Raw genomic sequence first — 21,861 nt, forward strand, 5'->3', positions numbered from 1 at the left:
TCCTACCTAGAGCTAAGAATTGGCCCGTTCCGAGCTGCGTTATTGTTCGAGTTGCTCAAGGTGGGATTAACTCGATTTTTGCCTGGGTTTCTCCGCGCGTATTAGTAGCTATTTTTGCCGTCTAATAGCGGAGGGCAATAGCCGAAGGCAAATTGAAGGCAGCCGGCCTGCCGAAGCTGAATTTGTTTAAGAGGGCAGTACCGTCGCGTCTACTGATCTGATTGGCTAATATCGTTTTACAGGACCACATCGTCGGCGAGGGTAGTTCGCAGTGATGTGGCAGATGTCAGCAGCGAAGTAAATTTCTATCGTACCAAATACGTATATGTATACACAGAACTCGTCCTTTTTACGGACAATTCGAAATACCGTTTTTTGAATGCAGAATTTTATTTTGTGCACATGCAAATTTTACTTATTCTCATATTTATGTTATTTTTCTTAGACTGCGGATCTTTATGCGAAATAAAAATTGTCTGCATCGATTGCAAGAGATGGAAACTATAAAAATTGCATTGCCATACCATTTTCTCTACAGTTCAATTTCAATTCATTACATTTCGAAATTTATTGAAATGTGTTTATGGAAAAAAAGTGTCGTTCGACGGAAAAGAAAATTTATATTTTTTGTATGACTACTATACACTTATTTTAATGTTTAAATATTAATAATTTTTAATTTATACTACTCAATATCAGAAGGGATAATAAATGAAGGGATAATGAATATATTATTTTTTCATTTAGTTTGACTATTTTTCTTTATTAGTCAACTTCTCACAAACGTTCAAATTTTAATGTAGAAGTTATCCGAATATTTGTGTTCGCATCGTTGGTGTCGTTGAGTCTGGACGGCGACGCATATTTTTCTCAGCAAATTCATTTTTGCTGCTACCTTCTGCGCCTCTTTGTCGGAACGACAGGCTTCTTCAGGGTAACTCGAATATCCATGTGTGGTCCAATCTGGAAAAATATTCATGCACATGAAAATTCACAGTCTATTTTGGATTAGAATATTTTTTATGAAAAGTGTAGCAACCGGATTGGATGGTCAAACGTGTCCGAAATCTCCAAATTGATTATTTCTCATATTATTTGATAATATACAATTTTACAAATAAATTTTTACAAACCTTGATTTGCGCGAACACTGCTTGTTCTTATGCATTTCTAATTGTTGCAGGACAAATCTGATAAACAGGTTCTGGAAGATTTAACACAACAGCTTTTCTTCGTAACCCCTCCCGTGAATCGGTCGAGTAGAGTGCTGCTCTCAGCGCATTTCTTCTTGGCTGAAAAGAGGATTGTCTTATTATATTGTATTTTACCCAAAGTACAATTATTCTAAATAAAATAATATAACGTGAAACGATTTGTTGAACAATGCCAGACGCTAAAATAAATATTTACCACTGTGCCCATCACTGCGTATTCTTAAATCAAAATTAGAAACTCTCATCGAAGGCCTGTCATTTCTGAGAAAAAAACTGAAAACGGCAAAATAATTGAGGCTGCACCTCGAATCCTTTTCCTTTTACACCCATGCCAATAGATTTCCACATTACCCAGGAGGTACTATTGATAATGCATTTTTTTTAAAGTGGTATCCCCAGTAGGCCTACTCCACTATGTCAAAATTACACAAGAAAGTAAATTACTCCAAGAAAGTAAATTACTACAACAAAGTAAATTATTACAAGAAAGTAAATTACTACAAGAACGGAAATTACTACAAGAAAGGAAATTACTACAAGAAAGGAAAGAGATGCACCTTCCAATTATGCAATGAAATTACAGTTCTCCAGCGTGCGAAAGTACTGTGACAACCCATTGGTTGGTGTCCAACGGCTTCGAAAGCATTTTGCCTTGACATATTGCAAGCTAGCGAAGGTTATTTCTGTACTCAAAGTGGCACATTTGAAAATTCCAAAACTCTGAGAGGATAATTTTGTTTTGTAAAACTCATCTACATGCTCAAACCGTTTTAAGCTTAATACATAAGTATTCTGGTACGGGCAAATTGATGAAATAGTACAAATTGAGCCGTCATTTAAAATGCAGCAATTATTGCGATTATCTATTGAAAGGGATAAATTGGAAAATTGAATTTTGCGGTAACAAACCGCGCCACTGCTGCTGCGAAACATCATAGAAGCACGGACAGTGGTGGTGGAAGAATCACCACCTCCCTTCCTGCTACCACAATGTTTCTTTTCAGCCCTTCTATTTGCGTATTGTTGTAAAATGTGATCCGGCTTTCTGTTATACTTTCTGAAAAACAACATGTTGCTTTCATACGGGAAAGCAGAAAATGAATCTAAGGGGCCTAAACGTTCTGCGTCATCCGCCAAATGCAGAAGAGCATGGACATTATACGAGAGGAAGGACTCGCCATAGAACTGATCGCAGTTAAAAACAAATAGTTTCAAGGCTACTTTTGCAACAATTAAATGTTTCTTTAGAAGGGAGGGTGAAGTCAGTATTCTAATGGCACTGTGAAGAAGCAAAAAATGGAAATACACGTTATCATCTAGCACCCCTTTCAAGACGGCTGGGCCAGTATATAAAAGAAATTGCCGAAATTCGGTCGCTTTGAATTTTGAAAAGTTTTGGATTGTATCGGAATGCCTGGCAAACTCAGATGGGCAGTAGTAGTTACTAATTACGTCCATTCTGTCGTTGATTATTTGAATTTTATTCGCGGATAATTTAACTTCTTTGGTAAACGTACCACAGATCCAGGCGGATAACAATTTTTTTACCACACCGAGACATACTAGATGCATATACTCGAATGGTACTTGGGAAACCATTCCCATCGGTAAGGAAGCTAATGGGGTATTACCCTCTTCAAAATGAGCATCGCCATCAGGACGTGTTGCGTATGATTTGTCCTTTCTGAGAGGGTGATCAACGCCGAGAAAAACCATACGATTATCTACCCATTTGCCACTCACCTTACATTTGGAACAAGGGTGCCGCGAATTATGCCCGTGGTGATTAAGAATAAAAGCTCGGGCTGGCGCGTCGGCTATTAAACATCTTAAATCTACAGGGATTCTTGTACCCTGGAAGAGAATGCCTCCATTCGATGTTATTAAATTGATGTCGGAGACAAATTTTTGGAGGTAGATATTGCTATCTCTGGGTTTGGTTCGGCCTTCATAGATGCCTACGACCAGCGGTTTACTGTTACAAATATTGAAGATTTTTATTTGAATAGGCCAGAGGTGGATTGTATTTGATTCGGCTAGGGTGCATCCGTCGACGTGAAAATCTAACTGTAGACGTTCGGGAATGGTTTCAAGAGATTCGAGTGATGATAAGTAATCGACTATTGTAGTTTCTACACCGAAATGGACATATTTACCAGGTTCCACCACAAACGTGGGGACAGGGGTACGTGGTGTGCGAAGCATTGTTCTCGCATCTTTCGGAAAATCACTAAAACTCGGATGTGTACGCATAACGTCTAATACGTTATTCACCTGGGCATGCGTTAAGTTACTATCAACGAAGCAAGTGGCTAAACGTTCGCGAAATGAGGGTTCTGACAGAGCGCCAGCAGATTGCCGGGCTGTATCATCGCGTGACGGGATTGAGTAAGAAGAAGATGAAGTGCTCGGCATGTCGTGTGCAATGTCGATATCAAGAATAGCTTGCGAGTCTTCACGCGAAGACTCAACATTGGAATTATGCGCGAACGAAGAGGAGATATTGCTGGGAGGAATATCCTGCACACTGTCAACATTAACGGGGCGTTTAACGGGACGTGCTGATTTTTTAAGCGACCTCAAATTAGTCCTAATTTCATTCAAAACGCGCCGTTTTTGGCTGCAACTTAATTCTCGAAATGGTTTCCGCGGTATTGACGTTCTTAACCTTTCGCTAGCCATTGGCAAAATGAAATCGAATAACCAATATATGTATGTGAATACAATGTATAAATACTTACATACCTTCACGTACTGGTTGGAATCACGGTTGAAAACCACTAAAAATAACAAAGCAACTCGCGAGTGTTACCACACAGCGATGGTACGACGCGACTGGACACGACGATGCGATCGAGAACTGAATGGAACTGAACCAGCGGCGACGAGATCAGGTCAGGTGAGATCAGGTGAGACACTGACAGAGTGGCTGAACTGAGAGTGATGGGATATTCGTGATTTGTGAGCCGTGGGCCCGGCCAGTGGGCCGTTCCCCTGAGTCGCTGGTTTCCCCTTCCCTGACGTATTGTCGTATGCGTGTCTACCGCGCTTGCCCGTGTTGGTGCCCGTTCGATTGCACGCGCGCTACACAAACAAGCGTACCTTTACTCTGTCCGTGTGAACTACCTGCTCGACTGATCGACGCCGACGCGTTCCTCCGGTTTTCACGTTACCGAAGTTTCGAAAGCATGAGGCGGATTGATTTTTAGTCACGTCATGTTCAACAGAAAATTATGAGAACATTCAGGAATATTCTACCTAATAGCATTCACGACTGAGATTTTTTTAATTTTTTGTTGCAAACTCGATTTTTAAACAAATCGGAAAACATAAAATTGCTGATTTTATATCAAAGTCTTCAGTTGACCACGCATTTATATTATTACGTTGGTTGTGTCTTATCCTGATTATTAATAATTATATTTTAGAGACACCAGTTTAATAAAAATTCAGTACTTGGATATTATTGAAGCAACTGTTCTTAATCTTTTTTAATTTTGTAGAGATTGCGTAAACATTTTTTGATTGTCTACATTTATTTTCATTTATTTTCGATATACACGGTGCGACTAGACTAGAATTTAATAGGTTGATACCTATTTCATTTCTTCTTTTCGTCTTGATATCGGGAATCAATGAGGATATCCTTTCGGTCTCGGCATTTGAATGCGGTAAACATCTGACAATGTGCCGTTGAAATGTAGCCGACGAATTAAATCAAATTGCTGTAAGAGCATCGGTTTGAAAAATCTTTTTAAGAACATCCGGATTCCAAAAACACCAATGGTCGAATTTATCATTCGAACATATGTGGATAGTACTGGATAGACATCTGCAAGCAAGAAAACGCGGCACAAGTTCTTCGTTTCGCGAACTTGCGTTTGCTTTGCAGCATTGTCAGATGTTTACCGCAAAAGACCCGGTTTTCTCTCTCATCTCCACAGCGTGTTTAGAAACAAAAAGTAAACAAACGCCGCGCACCGGGACAGGCTTATGTTGTGTGCAAGAATACGGAAAATTCAATACAGTATAAGCAATAGCTTTTTGCGAATATCTCCAAAAGTGAAATTGAGCGGCGGTAACATGTCTATACATGTTTTTTTCCCTATGGAACAGTTGTTCAAAACGTCAAAATCTATAATATGTGGTGCTCTTAACAAATTTATTTCAGAAACGTCCGTACGCTTCGAAGGTTCTTCTCAATCTCGCGATTTTGGATCTACTAATACTTGATAATAGCCGCTGAAGAGTTCAAGGCTGGTGTAATGCTTTTGTCCCTGTAGTCTATCTAACTGATCGTCTATTCGTGGTAGAAGATATCTGTCCTTTACCGTTAAATTATTTATACCGCGGTAGTCAATGCACATTCGTACTTCGCCGTTTCTCTTTCGCACTAATGATACCGGACTCGCGTATGGCGAGGAGCTATCCTCTATAATGTCCGCGTCTTTCAAATCATTTGTCATATCTCGGAGTTGTTGCCGCTCGTGATGCGATAACCGATAAGGTCGATAAACTAATGGTTTTTCGCATGGTTGCCCTATCCGTTTTCCCGATCTGATATACAGGGTGGTCCACGCAACTTGCACACCTATTTATAATAACTTACAAAGTATGCGTTGCACAAAAAAGTTTTGTATACAGAAGTTGCATGGTCTGAAGGGGTACATTATGTAGTATATTTATTTTTGTTACAGGTGGACGCGTAAAGGACATGTGGAGGAAACTTCATTTTTTTAAATGGAATGAGGTATTTTTTAATACATCAATCGATGCATTAATCAATGCGAAGTTCGGAGTGCGATTGTTGGTCGAGGGTCCTTCCATGCCAAGTCGATCACTTTTTGTAGGCACCATCGTCGATTTTGTTCTAAATAAAATACGTTGTAGTCCATGTAAAATTAGGGGGGGGCGGTATATTAGTAACCACTGGCCATCGACACCTTTTTAATCATACGAATTGTATATTTTCTACAAAGACAGTGCAATTGCTGGATGGGAACTACGAGAAGGTGGTGGTTGCCATCCATCGGGAAGGGATAAGGAGGGTTTATGGTAAGAAGTTTATGGTAAGAAGTATGAATAGGATCATTGTGTGGGGTGGACTTAAGGATTATGGAAAAATATACGCGAAAAACTAAACTAATATTGTTCTCCAGGTATAAATAGAGTCATTTAGTCGTATCCGGTCTGCTGGTATTTTCTCGACCAGCGGTATACATAGACAACGGACCATAATAGCGGTGCGCACAACTCGCCTCTAGCCTGAAACGCAGGTACACGCCGTACTTTACCAGCTCATTGTGACGCCAATTTTTATGTCTCCATCTTTTTGAAAAGCTCATTTTAAGGGGGAAACTTCAAGGAATATAACCACATTTTTTTCAAAATTTAAATCACTTTGGCCCCTCCTCAAAAAAAAACGTTGAAAGAGAAATTGTTTGAATTTTTCGACATTATAAAGTTGATTTTCGAGGTTGAAAAAATGATTTTGTAATAGCCCAATCCTTTTCGAATAATACAAGAAAAATGTAGCTTGATCGGACAAACAGTTCCTGAGATAAAAATTCGTCAGTGAGGCCCATTTTCGCGGAAATGGGCAAAAATTGAAAACTTTGAAGGCCTGCCATTTCTAAAAAAATTCGAAACCGTCAAAATGATGACTTAAACACCCCCTAATTTCACATGGACTACAATATATCTCATTTAGAACAAAATCGACGATAGTGCTTGCAAAAAGTGACCGATTTGGCATGGAATGACAAGGTTAAAAATATGAGACCTTTTTGCCGTTTACCCCAAGTTAAAATATACTCTTAGAATAACCAACTCCATAATTAAAACTTACCCAGCTGAAAGATCATTTTTTGGCATTTGGCCACGGTTTCGGGCTTTGGGAACACTGTGTGTCGCGGGGGGGGGGGGGGGTTGGTCAGGATTGGAAAATCGTGACCAATTTGGCCAAAAATCAACTTTTACATGCAGTGACTCGGATTGATATCCGAATGGACGCTCTAAAAAGAGACGATAATTTTTTTCAACCATTTCGGTACGACCGTTTTGTCCGCCGTGACACTCGCGCTGTACGGGGCGCCGCAGACTGCGACTAAAGTGTCCTCTAAACGATCAATAATATTGTTAATATTCGCATCAATATTAACGCTCTATATCGAAGCGCGCGTCAATATACTTCAATCTAAACGCATCAATATTCTCACCAGTACTGGTTCTGGCAAAAATATTCGTGCCGCATTCAATATCCGTCAATATTGATAGGACGCTTCGATACGCCCCTAGACGATCAATATTTCCATCAGTATGGTCCTCCGTCAGTATTGAAGCAAATATTGACAATATTATTGATTGTTTATGGGACACTTTAGTCGCGCGGTGTGCGGCGCCTCGTACAGCGCGAGTGTCACGGCGGACAAAGCGCTCGTACCGAAAGGGTTGAAAAAGTTATCATCTCTTTTTAGAGCGTCCATTCGGATATCAATCCGAGTCACTGTATATGTATAAAAGTTGATTCCTCCAGAAATTTCTGGAGATACATATACATTATACATATAGGTCCGTGTGGGGGTGTTGTCGTGCCCCTTCGCAACGGGACACCTCCTCGGCACTTTACGTGCTGGCTCTGACTCCTCCGAGGTTGTTTGGTACTTCATAGGCATTCGTACCACCCTTTTTGGACGTTGTTGATTCTGAAATGTATGAACGTTGCAAGAAAATATTAATATCATAAATCATAGAATGAAAAGAAAAAACCAGACGATTGTCGCTGGCACTCCTCATAGGCTGTGTCTAATGTAATTTTAATTGGATATCTATTGTCCATAATTATATTTTCATCTACACAGGAAGTAAGGTAGTATTTAATCTTTGTAACTTACTTCTTCTCAACGAATTTTTCAACTTCTGGTGATGAAAATAAGAAAATAAGGTATCATCAGTAGTTAAAAAATTCGTTGGTGATAAGTTAAAATGATGAAACACTAACCTTACTTCCTGTGTAAATGAAAAAATAATTAAGAAAAATAGATATCTAATTTAAATTACATTACAATCACACACATAGCCTACAAGGAGTGCCACCGACAAACGCAGCGATACGTCAAGTGATCGTTCGTCAAGTGATATACGTTAAGTAAACGTTCAAATACTTCATTATGATGATTTTTAATGTGTTTTATATATGAGAATACAATATTCCTTCAAACTAGTGGGTTACCAAATCATTTCAACGAAAAAAGGATTACATCAGTTTTGTTCGCAAAAATCGATGTTTTGTAAAATCCTGAGGTCGTAGACAAATTTTGCGACCAGATTTGAAATCAGCGTGAAAAAATCTACGGGAATGATGTGTGGCGCATGTTAAAAAAAAGTTTTCCCGCGCATGGTATTGGAGAAACCACAATTTTCTTGAAATTGTGCAAATTTAGCGAATTTTTTCAAGGTTAAAAAACATTCGCACAGCAATCTCCATAATTATTTCACATTCTGCAAAGTTTCAGCTTTCATTTTTAAAAAAATTCATCGCGCTATCTCGTTCCTATCGAAAGTTCTTTGCTTTTGACACAGAATTCATCGGTTTTACCCACCGTGCGCCGTATACTCCCGTTCCAGGTAGAAGCGAGTTGAGCGCACCGCTATTATGGTTCCTATTATGGTCGGAATAGACCATAATAGATCTCGAGAAAATACCTGCTGACTGTGTAAGTACGACTAAATGATCCTATTTACACCTCGAGAACAATATTAATAACGACTCTTGGCCGCCGACACCCTTCTTTAAAAGTTAAAACCTTGAAACCCTCATCGGTTTTAATGGAATAACATCATAAATCTCATTGGTTTCTCGAAAACATCTGCCCTTTAGCAAAAGTTTCCTTCTTTGTTTATTATCTAATGCTTCCTACAGTAAAGAAATGTCCTAATTGTTTAAATCTCTTTTTTCTCTCTCACGTTTTACATTTTGCTCTATTTTTATAAACTTGTTTGTTTTTATTTATTCTAATTCTATTGGCCTTCGCTAGCCCTCTCGCACGCTATTAGTGGTATTGGCACTGAATTTCCTGGCTTTTTACTTTTTTTCTCGCTTGTAGTTATACCTAACCCTACTTTTTCTTATTGGGGGGTTACTCCATTTTGGGTACCCTCTTGAAAGAGTACCCACACGGGGGGTCTGAAATAAAAATTAAAAATTTCCTTTTTACCCCCCCCCCCGCCCCTCACCAATTTATATTCTGCTAATTACGGGTTAAAAAAAATTTGTTAACTCTTTAAAACCTTCCTGTGGGGGCTGTAAACCCTCCACCTAAATTATTTTACAATAGGGACCTCGGGTGGGGCCCCTTGCAGTACTCTTATTATTTAAAATTGTTGAAAACCGTTTATTTTAAGCGTAATAACGCAGTTTATTACTTTCCTGATGGGTGAGACAAGGAGAGACAACTTTTAAAAGTGCCTCCCTCTCGCACCCACTATCTGATGGGCACCCTTAAGGGGCTAGTATACCCTCGATTTGTAACTAGAAAGGAACTAGAATCTTACTAGAAAAAGGGGTCGAAACATGGGTTTGCGCCCAGACGTTGATTGACCTTATTAGAACAAATTGTGGGCTGTGTGAGGGCTCATTCGAAAGAGGAAGGTTAGACGCAGCGCGCTTTTCTCACGAGGTTAACGAGATTATGTTTATATCTAATAATATTATGGCCCAAAGTCGAGAAAAAATCTAGGAAAAAATCCCGCAGATTTCAATGCATTTTCTGTCTCTAATAGACTTTTTTGACTTATGAGATGAGAAAAGCGCGCTGCGTTGAACCTTCCTCTTTCGAATGAGCCCTCACACAGCCCACAATTTGTTCTAATAGGGTCAATCAACGTCTGGGCGCAGATCCATGTTTCGACCCATTTTTCTAGTAAGATTCTAGTAAATAGCAAATATCTAGCAAATAACTAGAATCTTACTAGAAAAATGGGTCGAAACATGGATTTGCGCCCAGACGTTGATTGACCCTATTAGAACAAATTGTGGGCTGTGTGAGGGCTCATTCGAAAGAGGAAGGTTCAACGCAGCGCGCTTTTCTCATCTCATAAGTCAAAAAAGTCTATTAGAGACAGAAAATGCATTGAAATCTGCGAGATTTTTTCCTAGATTTTTTCTCGACTTTGGGCCATCATATTATTAGATATAAACATAATCTCGTTAACCTCGTGAGAAAAGCGCGCTGCGTCTAACCTTCCTCTTTCGAATGAGCCCTCACACAGCCCACAATTTGTTCTAATAAGGTCAATCAACGTCTGGGCGCAAACCCATATTTTCGACCCAAAATCTAGTAAGATTCTAGTTCCTTTCTAGTTACAAATCGAGGGTATACTACCCCCTTAGTGAAGGTCATACTATTATATATCGTTGAATTCGTCTTAACACCAGCTACAACACTATCAAATCAAAACTACAACTTAATGTTTAAAAAATCGAAGCGACCTTGTTTTTTTGTTTTAAACAAAATTTTTTCGAAGTTTTATATATTGAAGTTAATACTGTTAAAGTTTTGTTTCAAACATTTTTTCGTCAGATTAAGAGAAATTGCTATTGCAACGTTACTAATAGTGTAAAAACTATTGCAACGTAGTGATGGGCGCAATCGACTAAGAACTATCGATTTAGTCGATAGTAGCTGTTACTATTTTCAGTCGACTAGTTTTACTAAACTATCGACTGAATTTCGCAGTGGTGGGGGTTACTATTTTCAGTCGACTAGTTTTAGTAAAACGACTGAATTTCGCAGTGGTGGGGGTTACTATTTTCAGTCGACTAGTTTTAGTAGAACGACTGAATTTCGCAGTGGTGGGGGTTACTATTTTCAGTCGACTAGTTTTAGTGAAACGACTGAATTTCGCAGTGGTGGGGTTACTATTTTCAGTCGACTGTTTTACTGAACGACTGAATTTCGCAGTGGTAGGGGTTACTATTTTCAGTCGAATGCTATACTAAATCAGAGGTTACCTCTCTGACTGAATTATCGACTGATTTATGGAGCGGGTAGAGCTATATATCAACTGAATCGATCAGATTCAATCATGACATTTACTATCTCTTTACTATCCTACTATCTATTTCATTAGCGCTATCAAATTAATTAATTCATAACCCTCATTTCATGAACTGAATCCGTCCCTCGGTGTCAAATTGACACAGTAGTAAAAAAAACGATAAAATAACAAGCAGGTGATTAATTATTTTTCGATGTTTTTTTAGTCAAATTGATGAGTTAAAATTTACATCTTAAGTTTTTCGGTTATGTGTTTCTTACAAACAATTCGATATTTCGAGAAAACTGTCAGATTGACACGAGGGACGGAATTCAATTGTTCTACTACTAAATATTAATTATTACAAATATTCTCCGAAAATATGAATGATTTATGCATTTCATTTATGTTAATAAAATATTTATTACATTTAGTACAAAATTGATATATTATTATTATATTTATCCTATCCTATAATATTATGTAATATCGATAACACCAAAAGGATTATTTATTTATTTATTTATTATACAGGTAAAACCCAATATGCATACATAAAATTAAATCAAATAAAAATAAAAAAACAATTGCAGCAACATAGCATCGCTATAGAGAAAATTATACATTAACTTAAAATTAAACATTTCTTTCATGACGCTGGAAAGACTATTTGAAATAAAAGTGCCTTTGTCTGCTGTCACAGTTTCATTAGCCACAAGTCCCACATCACTTATAGCTGAACACAGGGAGGTATACCGTTGTTGAAACCACTAGAGTATGTTACAGTTGAATTATCAGCAGAAAAATATCCCACAGCATCCAAAATTATTCCTGTAATAAGAGGAATTCAAAATGCCATAAACATCATTATACCAAAAACCATAGCAGGACTACATTTACAAAATAACATTTTAAATAATATTGAGATAAGATTTGACTACATTGAACAAAATAATACTACTCTAATAGCCACACTATTAGGTCCAAGATTCAAAACAGCTGTATTTGAAGTCGATAGGATTGCACAGACAGCGCAGAATATGTTAGAGATGAAATAAGTTCCTTGTGCATAACACGCAATAGTCATGAAACTAATACAAATAGAGCTGCAGCAGAAAATCAAGAATCATCTGAAGAAAACAATGAATTTTAGAATCTTCTTGTAACAAAAGTATCGCAGTTGACAAACTAATCCACACCTATAGAATATGCAACAACCATAATTCGTCAATATGTATATAGATTTACTGTACGCAAATATTAAGAGCTGTGAAGTCGCATTTTGGAATAAACACAATTACACAATGCCACAGCTTTTCAAAATAGCAGAAAAATATGTAAATACCTCTGTATTCTCAGCAACTTCTGTCCCATCAGAAAGAATATTTTCAAAGGCTGGACAGATTATGTCTGAAAGAAGGAACCGACTTTCAGCAAAAAACCTAGACCAATTAATGTTTTTAAATGTTAACATTTAGTAAATTTGGATGAATTTCAATAGTATAGACCATAATAATTTAAGGTTAGGTTAATTATAATTTTGGAATTTTTACCTTAATTTAAATTTATTACTAATCTCTACTACGACAAATGTAAAATATATAATAACATTAAATATTTCAATAATAAAGCTGAGTTTCATCAACTTCATCGAACATGGAGAACATAACTAGTAAAGCAATTCAGTCGACTGAAAACCACTAAAAACTATCGACTAAATAGTCGATAGTATGTAGCGACTAAATAGTAACTAGTCGATAGTTGAATTTAGTCGATAGTGCCCATCACTATTGCAACGTTGTTAATAACGTCGCAATAGTGTTGGCGCGCTAAACAGGCCAAATACCCCACTGTGCGCCGGGCTCAGCCGGGCTGCACGCGTCTAGCTCGCGCTCTGATTGGTCCGTGTTTTTGAACGGGGCGTTAAACTAATGGAGGATCATAATAAAATTTTATCTAGAAACAAAGAGGTGAAATAATATATGTATACTATACAAACTGTGGGGGGCGCCAGGAGGCACTGAGAGAGTAAAGACGTGTGTTAGAGTGTTAAGCGATTTTTTGGAGTTTTAAGTGGGAAAACTAACGGAGAAAAATCAGAGAGCAAAGGTAGAGGAGGCGGAAGCATCAAGGGAAGGAGCCAGATGTAAGAGAAAGTAAGGAGAAACAACGTTTAGGCAGAAATAGGAGGAAAAACCTCTCCATAACACGTGGCAAGTAAGAAACAGTCGGTATAGTGACGTGTGACAAGCAATTAAGCAGCGAGATAATAGGTGGAGCCAGGTGAGAGGATCAAGAGGAGTAGAAATATTGACCGATAAGGCATCGATCGGTCGATAAGGTGGGTAGCCGGAAAAGATTTAGGATAACTAAAAATAGCACCTGCTAATGAGCTCCACAGATAAAAACAACAACGATAAACTAAGAAAGAAAGGAAGACCAACGTTGGCGGTACAGCTAGGACGTCAAAGAGCTGGGAGCGTGGGAAGTATAGAGGAATCTTTCAAAAGAAAAAGAGAGGGGGATAGAGAGAGAGAAAAGGCAGAAAAGGAAATATTAGAAAACTTCCAAAAACAAAGAAAGATAGGAAGATCACCACCTAAGAAAGAAAAAGAGGGGGAAGGAACCAAAGAAGAGAGAGATACGTGTACCGCGGCAGAAGACAAAGACAAAAATATGGAAGAATTAACTGAATTAATAAAATCAATAAAGAAAGACACAATGGAAATAAAACAAGAGAACAGTGAGATAAAACAAGAATTGAAAAACCTAAAAGAAGATTGGATCCGTAGACAAGCAGAATGGGAAAAAGAAAAAAGAGAAATAGAAGAAAGAATAAAAGGCTTGGAATCGAAGGAAAAAGAACATCAAGATCTGCTGGAAAGAATAAAAAGAATAGAAAAAGGTGAAGAGGAGAGAGAAAAAAGAGTGAGAAAAAACAACATAATAATTAAAGGGGAAGACCTGAAAATAGAGGCAACCCCAAAGCAAACAGCGGAGAAGTTAATAAAGGACGAATTACAAGAGGAGGTAGAAATAGAAGATGCATTCTGGATAAAGAAGAACCAAGGAGAAAACATACTGTTAGCGAAAGCAAAGAACTGGCAACAGAAAAAGATGATAATGCTGAAGAAAAATAAACTCAAAGGTAAAAAAATCTATATAGAGAACGATCTAACTAAAAGGGAGAGAGAAATTCAGAGAGAAATCTACGAAATAGCAAGAACAGAAAAAAATAAAGGAGAGAAAGTTAAAATAGGCTACAAAAAACTGCAAATCGGAGAAAAATTTTTTCACTGGAAAGAAGACGAAACAGGAGTCGAAGAAAAAAAATTCTGGAGCAGACAGCACACGAGGAATCTCTAAACAACGGGAGAACATCGAGCCAGGGCAGACAAACATGAACACGTCCACACCCGGAATGCACATGACAATTTACAACCAAGGTGAAGTGGCTAAGGAAATCAGATCAAATGATGTAAATAAGGAGAAAACAAAAGCCAAATACGAGTATAGCACAGTTAAAATAGGATTCTGGAATATAGCTGGTCTAACAAATAAAGATAAGAATTTTTGGGATTTTGTTAAGCAATGGGATTTTATTGGACTAATAGAGACATGGATAGAAGAAAAACAATGGGAAAAAATAAAAGGAATATTACCACACGAATTTAATTGGAATTGTAAATATGCAACCAGAGAAAACAAGAAAGGTAGAGCGAGCGGAGGAATTATTACCGGCCTAAGGAAAAGCATACAAGAAGAGGAAACAGGAAAAGAATTAAACTTTGGAGAAGAGAGAAGAATAAGGATAGAAGACGAAAGATGGAGAATAATAACAGTATATAGCAAAGATATGGGAAGCACAAAGGAAGAAATACAACGGGGGATAAGGGAAATAGAGGAAGGAAAATTGATAGTGGGAGGGGATTTCAATGCGAGAACAGGCCGGGAAGGTAATATCTACCAATTCGGAGAAAAAAACAAGACAAGGAATTCTAAAGACAAAAAGATAAATTCGGAAGGCAAACTATTATTGGAATTAACGGAGGAGAGAGGGTGGAACATACTAAATGGTAACACGGAAGGAGATGAGGCAGGAGAATTCACGTATGTCGGCCCAAGAGGAAGCACGGTGATAGACTATGTAATAGCGAACGCAGAGACGACTGAAAATATCAAGAAACTAACAGTAGAAGAAAGAATCGAGTCAGACCATATGCCCGTTATAGTAGAACTGTACAAGAAAATGGAAAGACAAAAAGAGCAAAGCGAAAAAAGCAATAGAATAAAGAGTGTCTGGACAGAAGATAGCATACGGGAGTTCCAAAAGGAACTAGAAAAAAGAAACTTTAACAAGTCACACATTGACGACATGGTCGAAGAATTAACAGATAGTATAAATAAAGCAGTGCAGAGAAAAGTAATCCAGATAAAGAAATGGAGAATAGGAAGCTTTAAATGGTGGAACGCGGAATGTACAAATAAGAAAAGGGAGGCGAGAAAAGCCCTGAGAAAATGGAAGAAAGGAAATGGTGAAAAAGAAAATTACCAGGAAAAGAAAAGGGAATTCAAGAAAGTATGCGAAGAAAGAAAAAGAGAACTACAGGAGAACATGGAGAAAGAGATAAGCCAGATCAAAGACGAGAATCAAATCTGGGATTTCATAAACAAAGAAAGAAGAAAGAGAATAGGAATCACAGAAAAAATAGGAATGGAGGAATGGAAAGAATACTTTAAAGAGTTATTAGAAGGGGAAGATGACTACAACAGAAAAGAAAAGGAGGAAGAAGAAATCGAGACTAGCAGAGAGGAGGAAATAACAGAACTAGAAGTAAGGGATCAAATAAAGAAATTGAAAAAGAAAAAGGCAGCCGGAGAGGATAGAATTGAAAACGAAGCCTGGATTTTCGGAAATGCAAAAATAATAAGAAGGCTAACAGAAATTTTCAATGAGGTATGGAAAGGTAAAGGGTTTCCAGAGAGATGGAAAGAAGGGGTGATTTCACCCATTTTTAAGAAGGGTGACAGAGAGAAAATAAGTAATTATCGAGGAATAACAATTCTCAACACTGCTTACAAGATATACGCAATGGTCTTAGAGAAACGACTAAAGGACGAATTGGAAATGAAGAATATAATCCCTGACACCCAAGCAGGTTTTAGAAGCGGTAGATCAACAATAGACAACATTTTTATTCTAAATTACATAGTAAACAGGGAGATACAGACCAAAGGAGGGAAATTGTATACATGCTTTATAGATTTGAGTGCAGCCTTCGATAAAATAAATAGAGAAAAATTAAAGAAAACTATGGAAAAACAAGACATCAGTAGACGGCTAAGGATAAGAATCGGAGAAATCTATGAGGAAACAAGGAACATAGTAAGAATCAACGGACAAACGACATCAAAATTCTGGACAACAAAGGGTGTAAGACAAGGTTGCCCACTGAGTCCGACTCTATTTAACTTGTACATAGCGGACCTAGAAGAGACAATGAGGAAAAACCAAGCGGGAGGTATTGTAATACGGAGAGAAAAAATTTGGACGTTAGCGTATGCTGACGATATGGCGTTACTAGCGAAAGACCCTCAAGATCTGAAAGATATGATAAAAAGAGTCGCAAAATACTTCGATGACAAAGAACTACAGCTGAATACGGATAAAACCAAAATTATGATATTCCATAAAGGGAGGGGGAAGAAGAAAAAAGAGGAATGGGAATACCAAGGACAAAAACTAGAGGAAGTGAAGGAGTTTAAATATCTAGGATACCATTTCCAGAAAAACGGAAGCAGCGAAGCACATGTAAGAGAAACAACGAAAAAAGCAAGAATAGCTATGGCACAAGTATGGGGAATAGGTCAAAGAAAGTTTAGAAACAACTATGAGAGGCGAATGAAGATGTTTAACAGTTTAGTTAAAAGTATTTTACTGTACGCTTCAGAGATATGGGGATGGATGGAGGCTGAGAAAATGGAAAAAATACAGGAGAAGTATATACGCTGGACCTTAGGACTAGATTTTAACACACCTGCATATCTAATACTAGAAGAAACAAAAACGGACAAAATAAGAATAGAAGCAGGAAGAAGAGCATTAAGATACGAGGAGAAAACCAAAAGTCAGAGTAGCAACGCAATTATAAGAGAAAGTTGGAAAGAGATAGACAGGAAACAAGAAAAGAGGAAGTCAAAATGGGAAAAAACAAGAGACTCATATTATTTCAACAAAGGAATAGACATGGAAACAATGGAAGCGGAAAGAAGAGAAGGTAAAAAGTACGAAGAATTTCTGATACAAACCGATAGAGCGGAGCAGTTACAATGGCAATATGACAAAATAACAGAAAGCAGATACAACAAACAGTATAGAGAAATCAGGGAGGCTCAGATGGCTGGATACCTATGCAAAGCATACGAGGGCAGAGACCAAAGAATGATTGCCAGATTCAGATGTGGGAATGAGGAACAGAACAACAAGTACTGGACTAAGGAGAAGGATAGAGTCTGCAGACTATGTAAAGAGAAGCCAGAGACCCTAATCCACATGGTAAGAGAATGTAAGGAGCTGAAAAGAGTAGACATAGGAGTGCGAGGAATTCTGAAAGGAGACAAAGAGGGCACAGAGTGGATGAGGAGAGTTTTAGAAAAAAGGAAGAATAAGTTAGAAAATATTCAAATAAACATACACTGACACAAACACACATGTACCCCCCATTTTAAGGCCGAAAGGCAAACAAAATAAATCTATTTACTACTACTATACAAACTGTGATGGTATGTCGAAAGCAGTATCCTGACGCCACAAAGCAGAATTTGTCAAAGGATTTGTAAATATTTTTTAATATAGCGAGAAACACCTGATCAATCCCTACATGATTAATTGCATTTTTAAGAGGCATTGAAGACTGCTTGTTAACTGGGATATTATTAAATTTTTCATTTTCCTCAGAGTCAGTAAGTTCTTTATTTTTTTCAAAGTCATTAAGTTTTCCATTTTTCTTGGAGTTATTAAATTTTTCATTTTCCTCAGTGCCGTCAAGTTTTTTCATAGAGTCATTGAAGTTTCCATTTTTCTTGGAGTTATTAAATTTTTCATTTTCCTCAGCGTCATTAAGTTCTTTATTTTTCTCGGAGTCATTAAGTTTATCATTTTTCTTGGAGTCATTGAAAAGTCCCTCTTTGTCGTTTACGCGCTGTCGTAAAAAAAGTTCTGGTATGTTGCTAGTCTAAAAATATGATCAATGCTACTTTTCAGTTTCTCAAATAAATCTGCATTTGTCGAATTTTTGCGTGTTTTTCAGTTTGTGTAATTAACATTTTGAACCAAAAAATCGGGAAAAAATCTCAATTATCAATTTCAATTAAATGCAATTATATGATTAAATTAATGCAAGTAAATGGGAAAAATTGACCGAAAATTGAATGGCGCAACGGCTGTTTTAATAATTCGGAGGACTACCTCGTCCGGCTAGACCCTTCATTCCAAATTGTAATATTCCAATATTTCAGTATCATTTTTAATATTGTTCAAGTACTATTTAAAACTATTGATGAGTTTTAACAACAAAATATTTTAAATGGAAAACTAAATTTTGACAAATAAGATACGATTATAGCAAGCTTGCTATAAATGTCGAAAACTCGAGTCTGGCTAGAGACATTCAATTTTCAGGAAACACTATTCTATGATGACGAACGGAGAAAAGGGAAGTGAAGCTCGAGGGTTTCGGTCGCCGTGGAGTGGAGTGAAACATTGTAACATGATACGGGTCGGGTCGGGTATATCGGTGTAAAATAACAGAATATTTTTTAAGAATTATTATTTTATATTAAAACGTTTGTAGCTCATTGCAACGTTGACCGATTTTGACGAAATTTTCAGAATATGTTTAATTGACACATATCTACAAAACGTATTTTTTAAATTTTCAATGTAGGCCCATATAAAGATGTTGTAAAATGCAACTTTTAGTAACTAAGTAAATACGTATTTATTTATTTATTTCAGCCTCGTGGCCCAGAAATTGGACTTGGATTATAATTCTCGAAGCCATTCATCCCTCTATTTATCCATTCATCCGTTCCTCCACCCATCCATCCATATCCCATGCCACATCAAATACCTTATTGTCTATGTGATCTATCCCAATGTCTCCCCGCTAATCCTGCCTCTCTCTTGATTATCCCTTGTGATTAATTCTTTCCTTTTTTTCTCTATACTCCTAACCCATTCTACAATTTCTCCCACTCTTTTCTCCTGTACTATCTTTTCTATACCTATGTTAATTCTTTCTACCCCTTCACAGTCTTCTGCCAGGTGTTTTAGTTTCCCCAAGTGTCTCTCATTTTTTCTACAATTCCGATCAGTTACTATTTTTGAAAAAATTATTTTCACATCCTGTACTAAACTAATTGGTCTAGCTTCCCAAAAAGTTCAAATCGTATAGTATAATATTAAAAAAGTTACCTTTTTTGGAGCGTCCGAAAATTTTTGCGAGTCACAGTATGTACATATATCGCGCACAGAACACAATTCTTCTTTCTATTAAATCGCATTTCTTAGGTCAAACAATTGCGTTTTGTAATGTATAATAACATGTAATAACGTTAAAAATTACTTAATATACACCCGCGGTAAAATCAATAAGTATAACTTTCCTCCTCACAGCAGAAACGTCGAAAAAATTTTTACAATGATGTCCCACAATAAAAAAATCTGAAAAAAATTGACGACACTGCCTGCTGTAGTACTTTATCGAGGAACCAAACAGTAAAAAGCATGTTTTCATATTTTCTAGAAATCTATATTTTTCCGATTTTTGGGGGGTTTTTCATTATTTACGACCACAGTTTGCAACCAAAAAATGCAAAAAAAAAATTGCGCTCGACTGTGTAACAGGCCTAACGGTTCTGGAGAACCGATTACACTGTCCAACACCAAATTTGTTTTCAATATACTGTTGGGTCCTTCTTATAGAGTTTTTTGCGCTGATTCCGAATCTGTCCTTAATTTTTCTCCTATACGCACAGTTTTTGAAAAACATGGCTTTGAAAAAAGAACATATTTTTCAACTTTAAACAAATATTGTGGTTATTATAAAAGATATTGAATTGTTCTTTACAGCAAAAGATTCTGTAGACTTTCCCGAATACAGTGATATCCAATATTAATACATTATGATTGTTTAAACATGTTTAAACATGTTTAAACAATGATTGAAGACGAAGAGACACTACTTTTGCACCAATTTTTGAGGATATTTTTCAATTTATCTCAAAAAATTAGGGTCCAGCGGAAAATCGAACTATACCACGCGATAGAGCAGACTTTTATCTTGAGAAACCACCCTTTCAAGTTTGTAACGTCGACGTTTTTTCGAACAAGAAAACAAAATAACTTCGCCCGACATGAGCCACCAGTGGCGCGGCGAGGTGGCCTTCGTCGTCAATTTTCAATTGTTACTTTCAACAATTGCGTCCGTTGCCGGTTGCGGCCCGCGCGTATTCTTATGTTTTCACTTTTGGCCCACTGCAGTCCGCGGGGGTTGCTCATCTCACTGGTTTAAATAAATAAATTTATATATTTTTCTATTTGTGAATTATATTATTCTAATAATTTATTGTGAAAATAATTGTTTAAATAAATAAAAACAAATAACAAATTTGTATAGATTATAAAAATCTATTTATTTTAACAATAAATTATTGAAATAACAATTCAAATAATGAATATGGAAACAAATTATAAAAATTTATTTATTTAAATTATTTTAACAATAAATTATTATTGAGAAATAACAATTCAAATAATTAATATAGAAACAAATTATAAAAATTTATTTATTTAAACAATTGTTTTAAATTATTGAAATGGTATTTCAAACAATAAATATAGAAACAAATTATAAATATTTATTTATTTATAAATTGTTTAAATAATAAATATTAGGTCGAACACAATATAGAATACAGAATGACAGAGAACCGAAATCCGGAACCGAAATCCTGAACCGAAATACATAATATCGGTTCTCCAAAATCGTAACCGTAACCGATATAAGCCAGAACTGCCAGCCAGTACCGATATTCTCGTAACAGTTATAAGTGTTATAACATAACATCATTTTGGTTCTTAATAACTATTTCAATCAGAACCGAAAAATAACAGTTTAAACAGTTATTTTCATAACCGTTCCAATCCCTGTCTGTAGCGTAGATTTACCACTATTTTAATATACTATACGCTTTGAACTTTTTTTGGAAACTAGAGCAATTAGTTTACTGCAGGATGTGAAAAGAAGTTTTTTAAAAAATTGCAATTGATCAGAATTGTAGAAAAAATACTAAAAGTTGCGTTTTACAACTTTTTAATGTGGATCTATCTACAGGGTGATTCACGCAATTGTTACAAGTCATAACTCCGTTTTTATTGCATTTACAAAAAAATGCCAAAGGAGAAAGATAAATGGTTCGAAGAGAACTACATCTGTAGGCCTTTCGATTTTTTTTAGATGCAGCAGTGCATGTGCAATTAACAATTGCATCATTTCTTTAAATAGAAATGCATATTGTTTTTTACACAGATCGATTCTTCTGTTCA

General features: G+C 36.7%; 1 protein-coding gene and 1 long non-coding RNA gene across 3 annotated transcripts; both read right to left on the reverse strand.

Moving 5' to 3' along the window:
- Positions 1-1,773: 1,773 nt before the first annotated feature.
- On the reverse strand, positions 1,774-7,112 carry LOC143217965 (uncharacterized). The gene has a single exon (XM_076442743.1). The coding sequence runs from the start codon at positions 3,894-3,896 to the stop codon at positions 1,779-1,781; it is 2,118 nt and encodes a 705-aa protein (XP_076298858.1). The 5' UTR covers positions 3,897-7,112; the 3' UTR covers positions 1,774-1,778.
- Positions 7,113-10,889: 3,777 nt separating this feature from the next.
- On the reverse strand, positions 10,890-13,072 carry LOC143217715 (uncharacterized). 2 transcript variants are annotated; one of them, XR_013010883.1, is made up of 3 exons: positions 12,806-13,070; positions 12,598-12,662; positions 10,890-12,083 (listed from the first exon to the last, which is right to left on the reverse strand). It is a non-coding gene; the product is annotated as an uncharacterized LOC143217715 (long non-coding RNA). The 2 variants fall into 2 exon arrangements; XR_013010882.1 differs by having other exon boundaries at positions 10,891-12,083; positions 12,598-12,694; positions 12,806-13,072.
- Between the last annotated feature and the right edge of the window lie 8,789 nt (positions 13,073-21,861).

The sequence above is a fragment of the Lasioglossum baleicum genome, chromosome 2 (assembly GCF_051020765.1).
Source record: "Lasioglossum baleicum chromosome 2, iyLasBale1, whole genome shotgun sequence".
Classification (NCBI taxonomy): Eukaryota; Metazoa; Arthropoda; class Insecta; order Hymenoptera; family Halictidae; genus Lasioglossum; species Lasioglossum baleicum.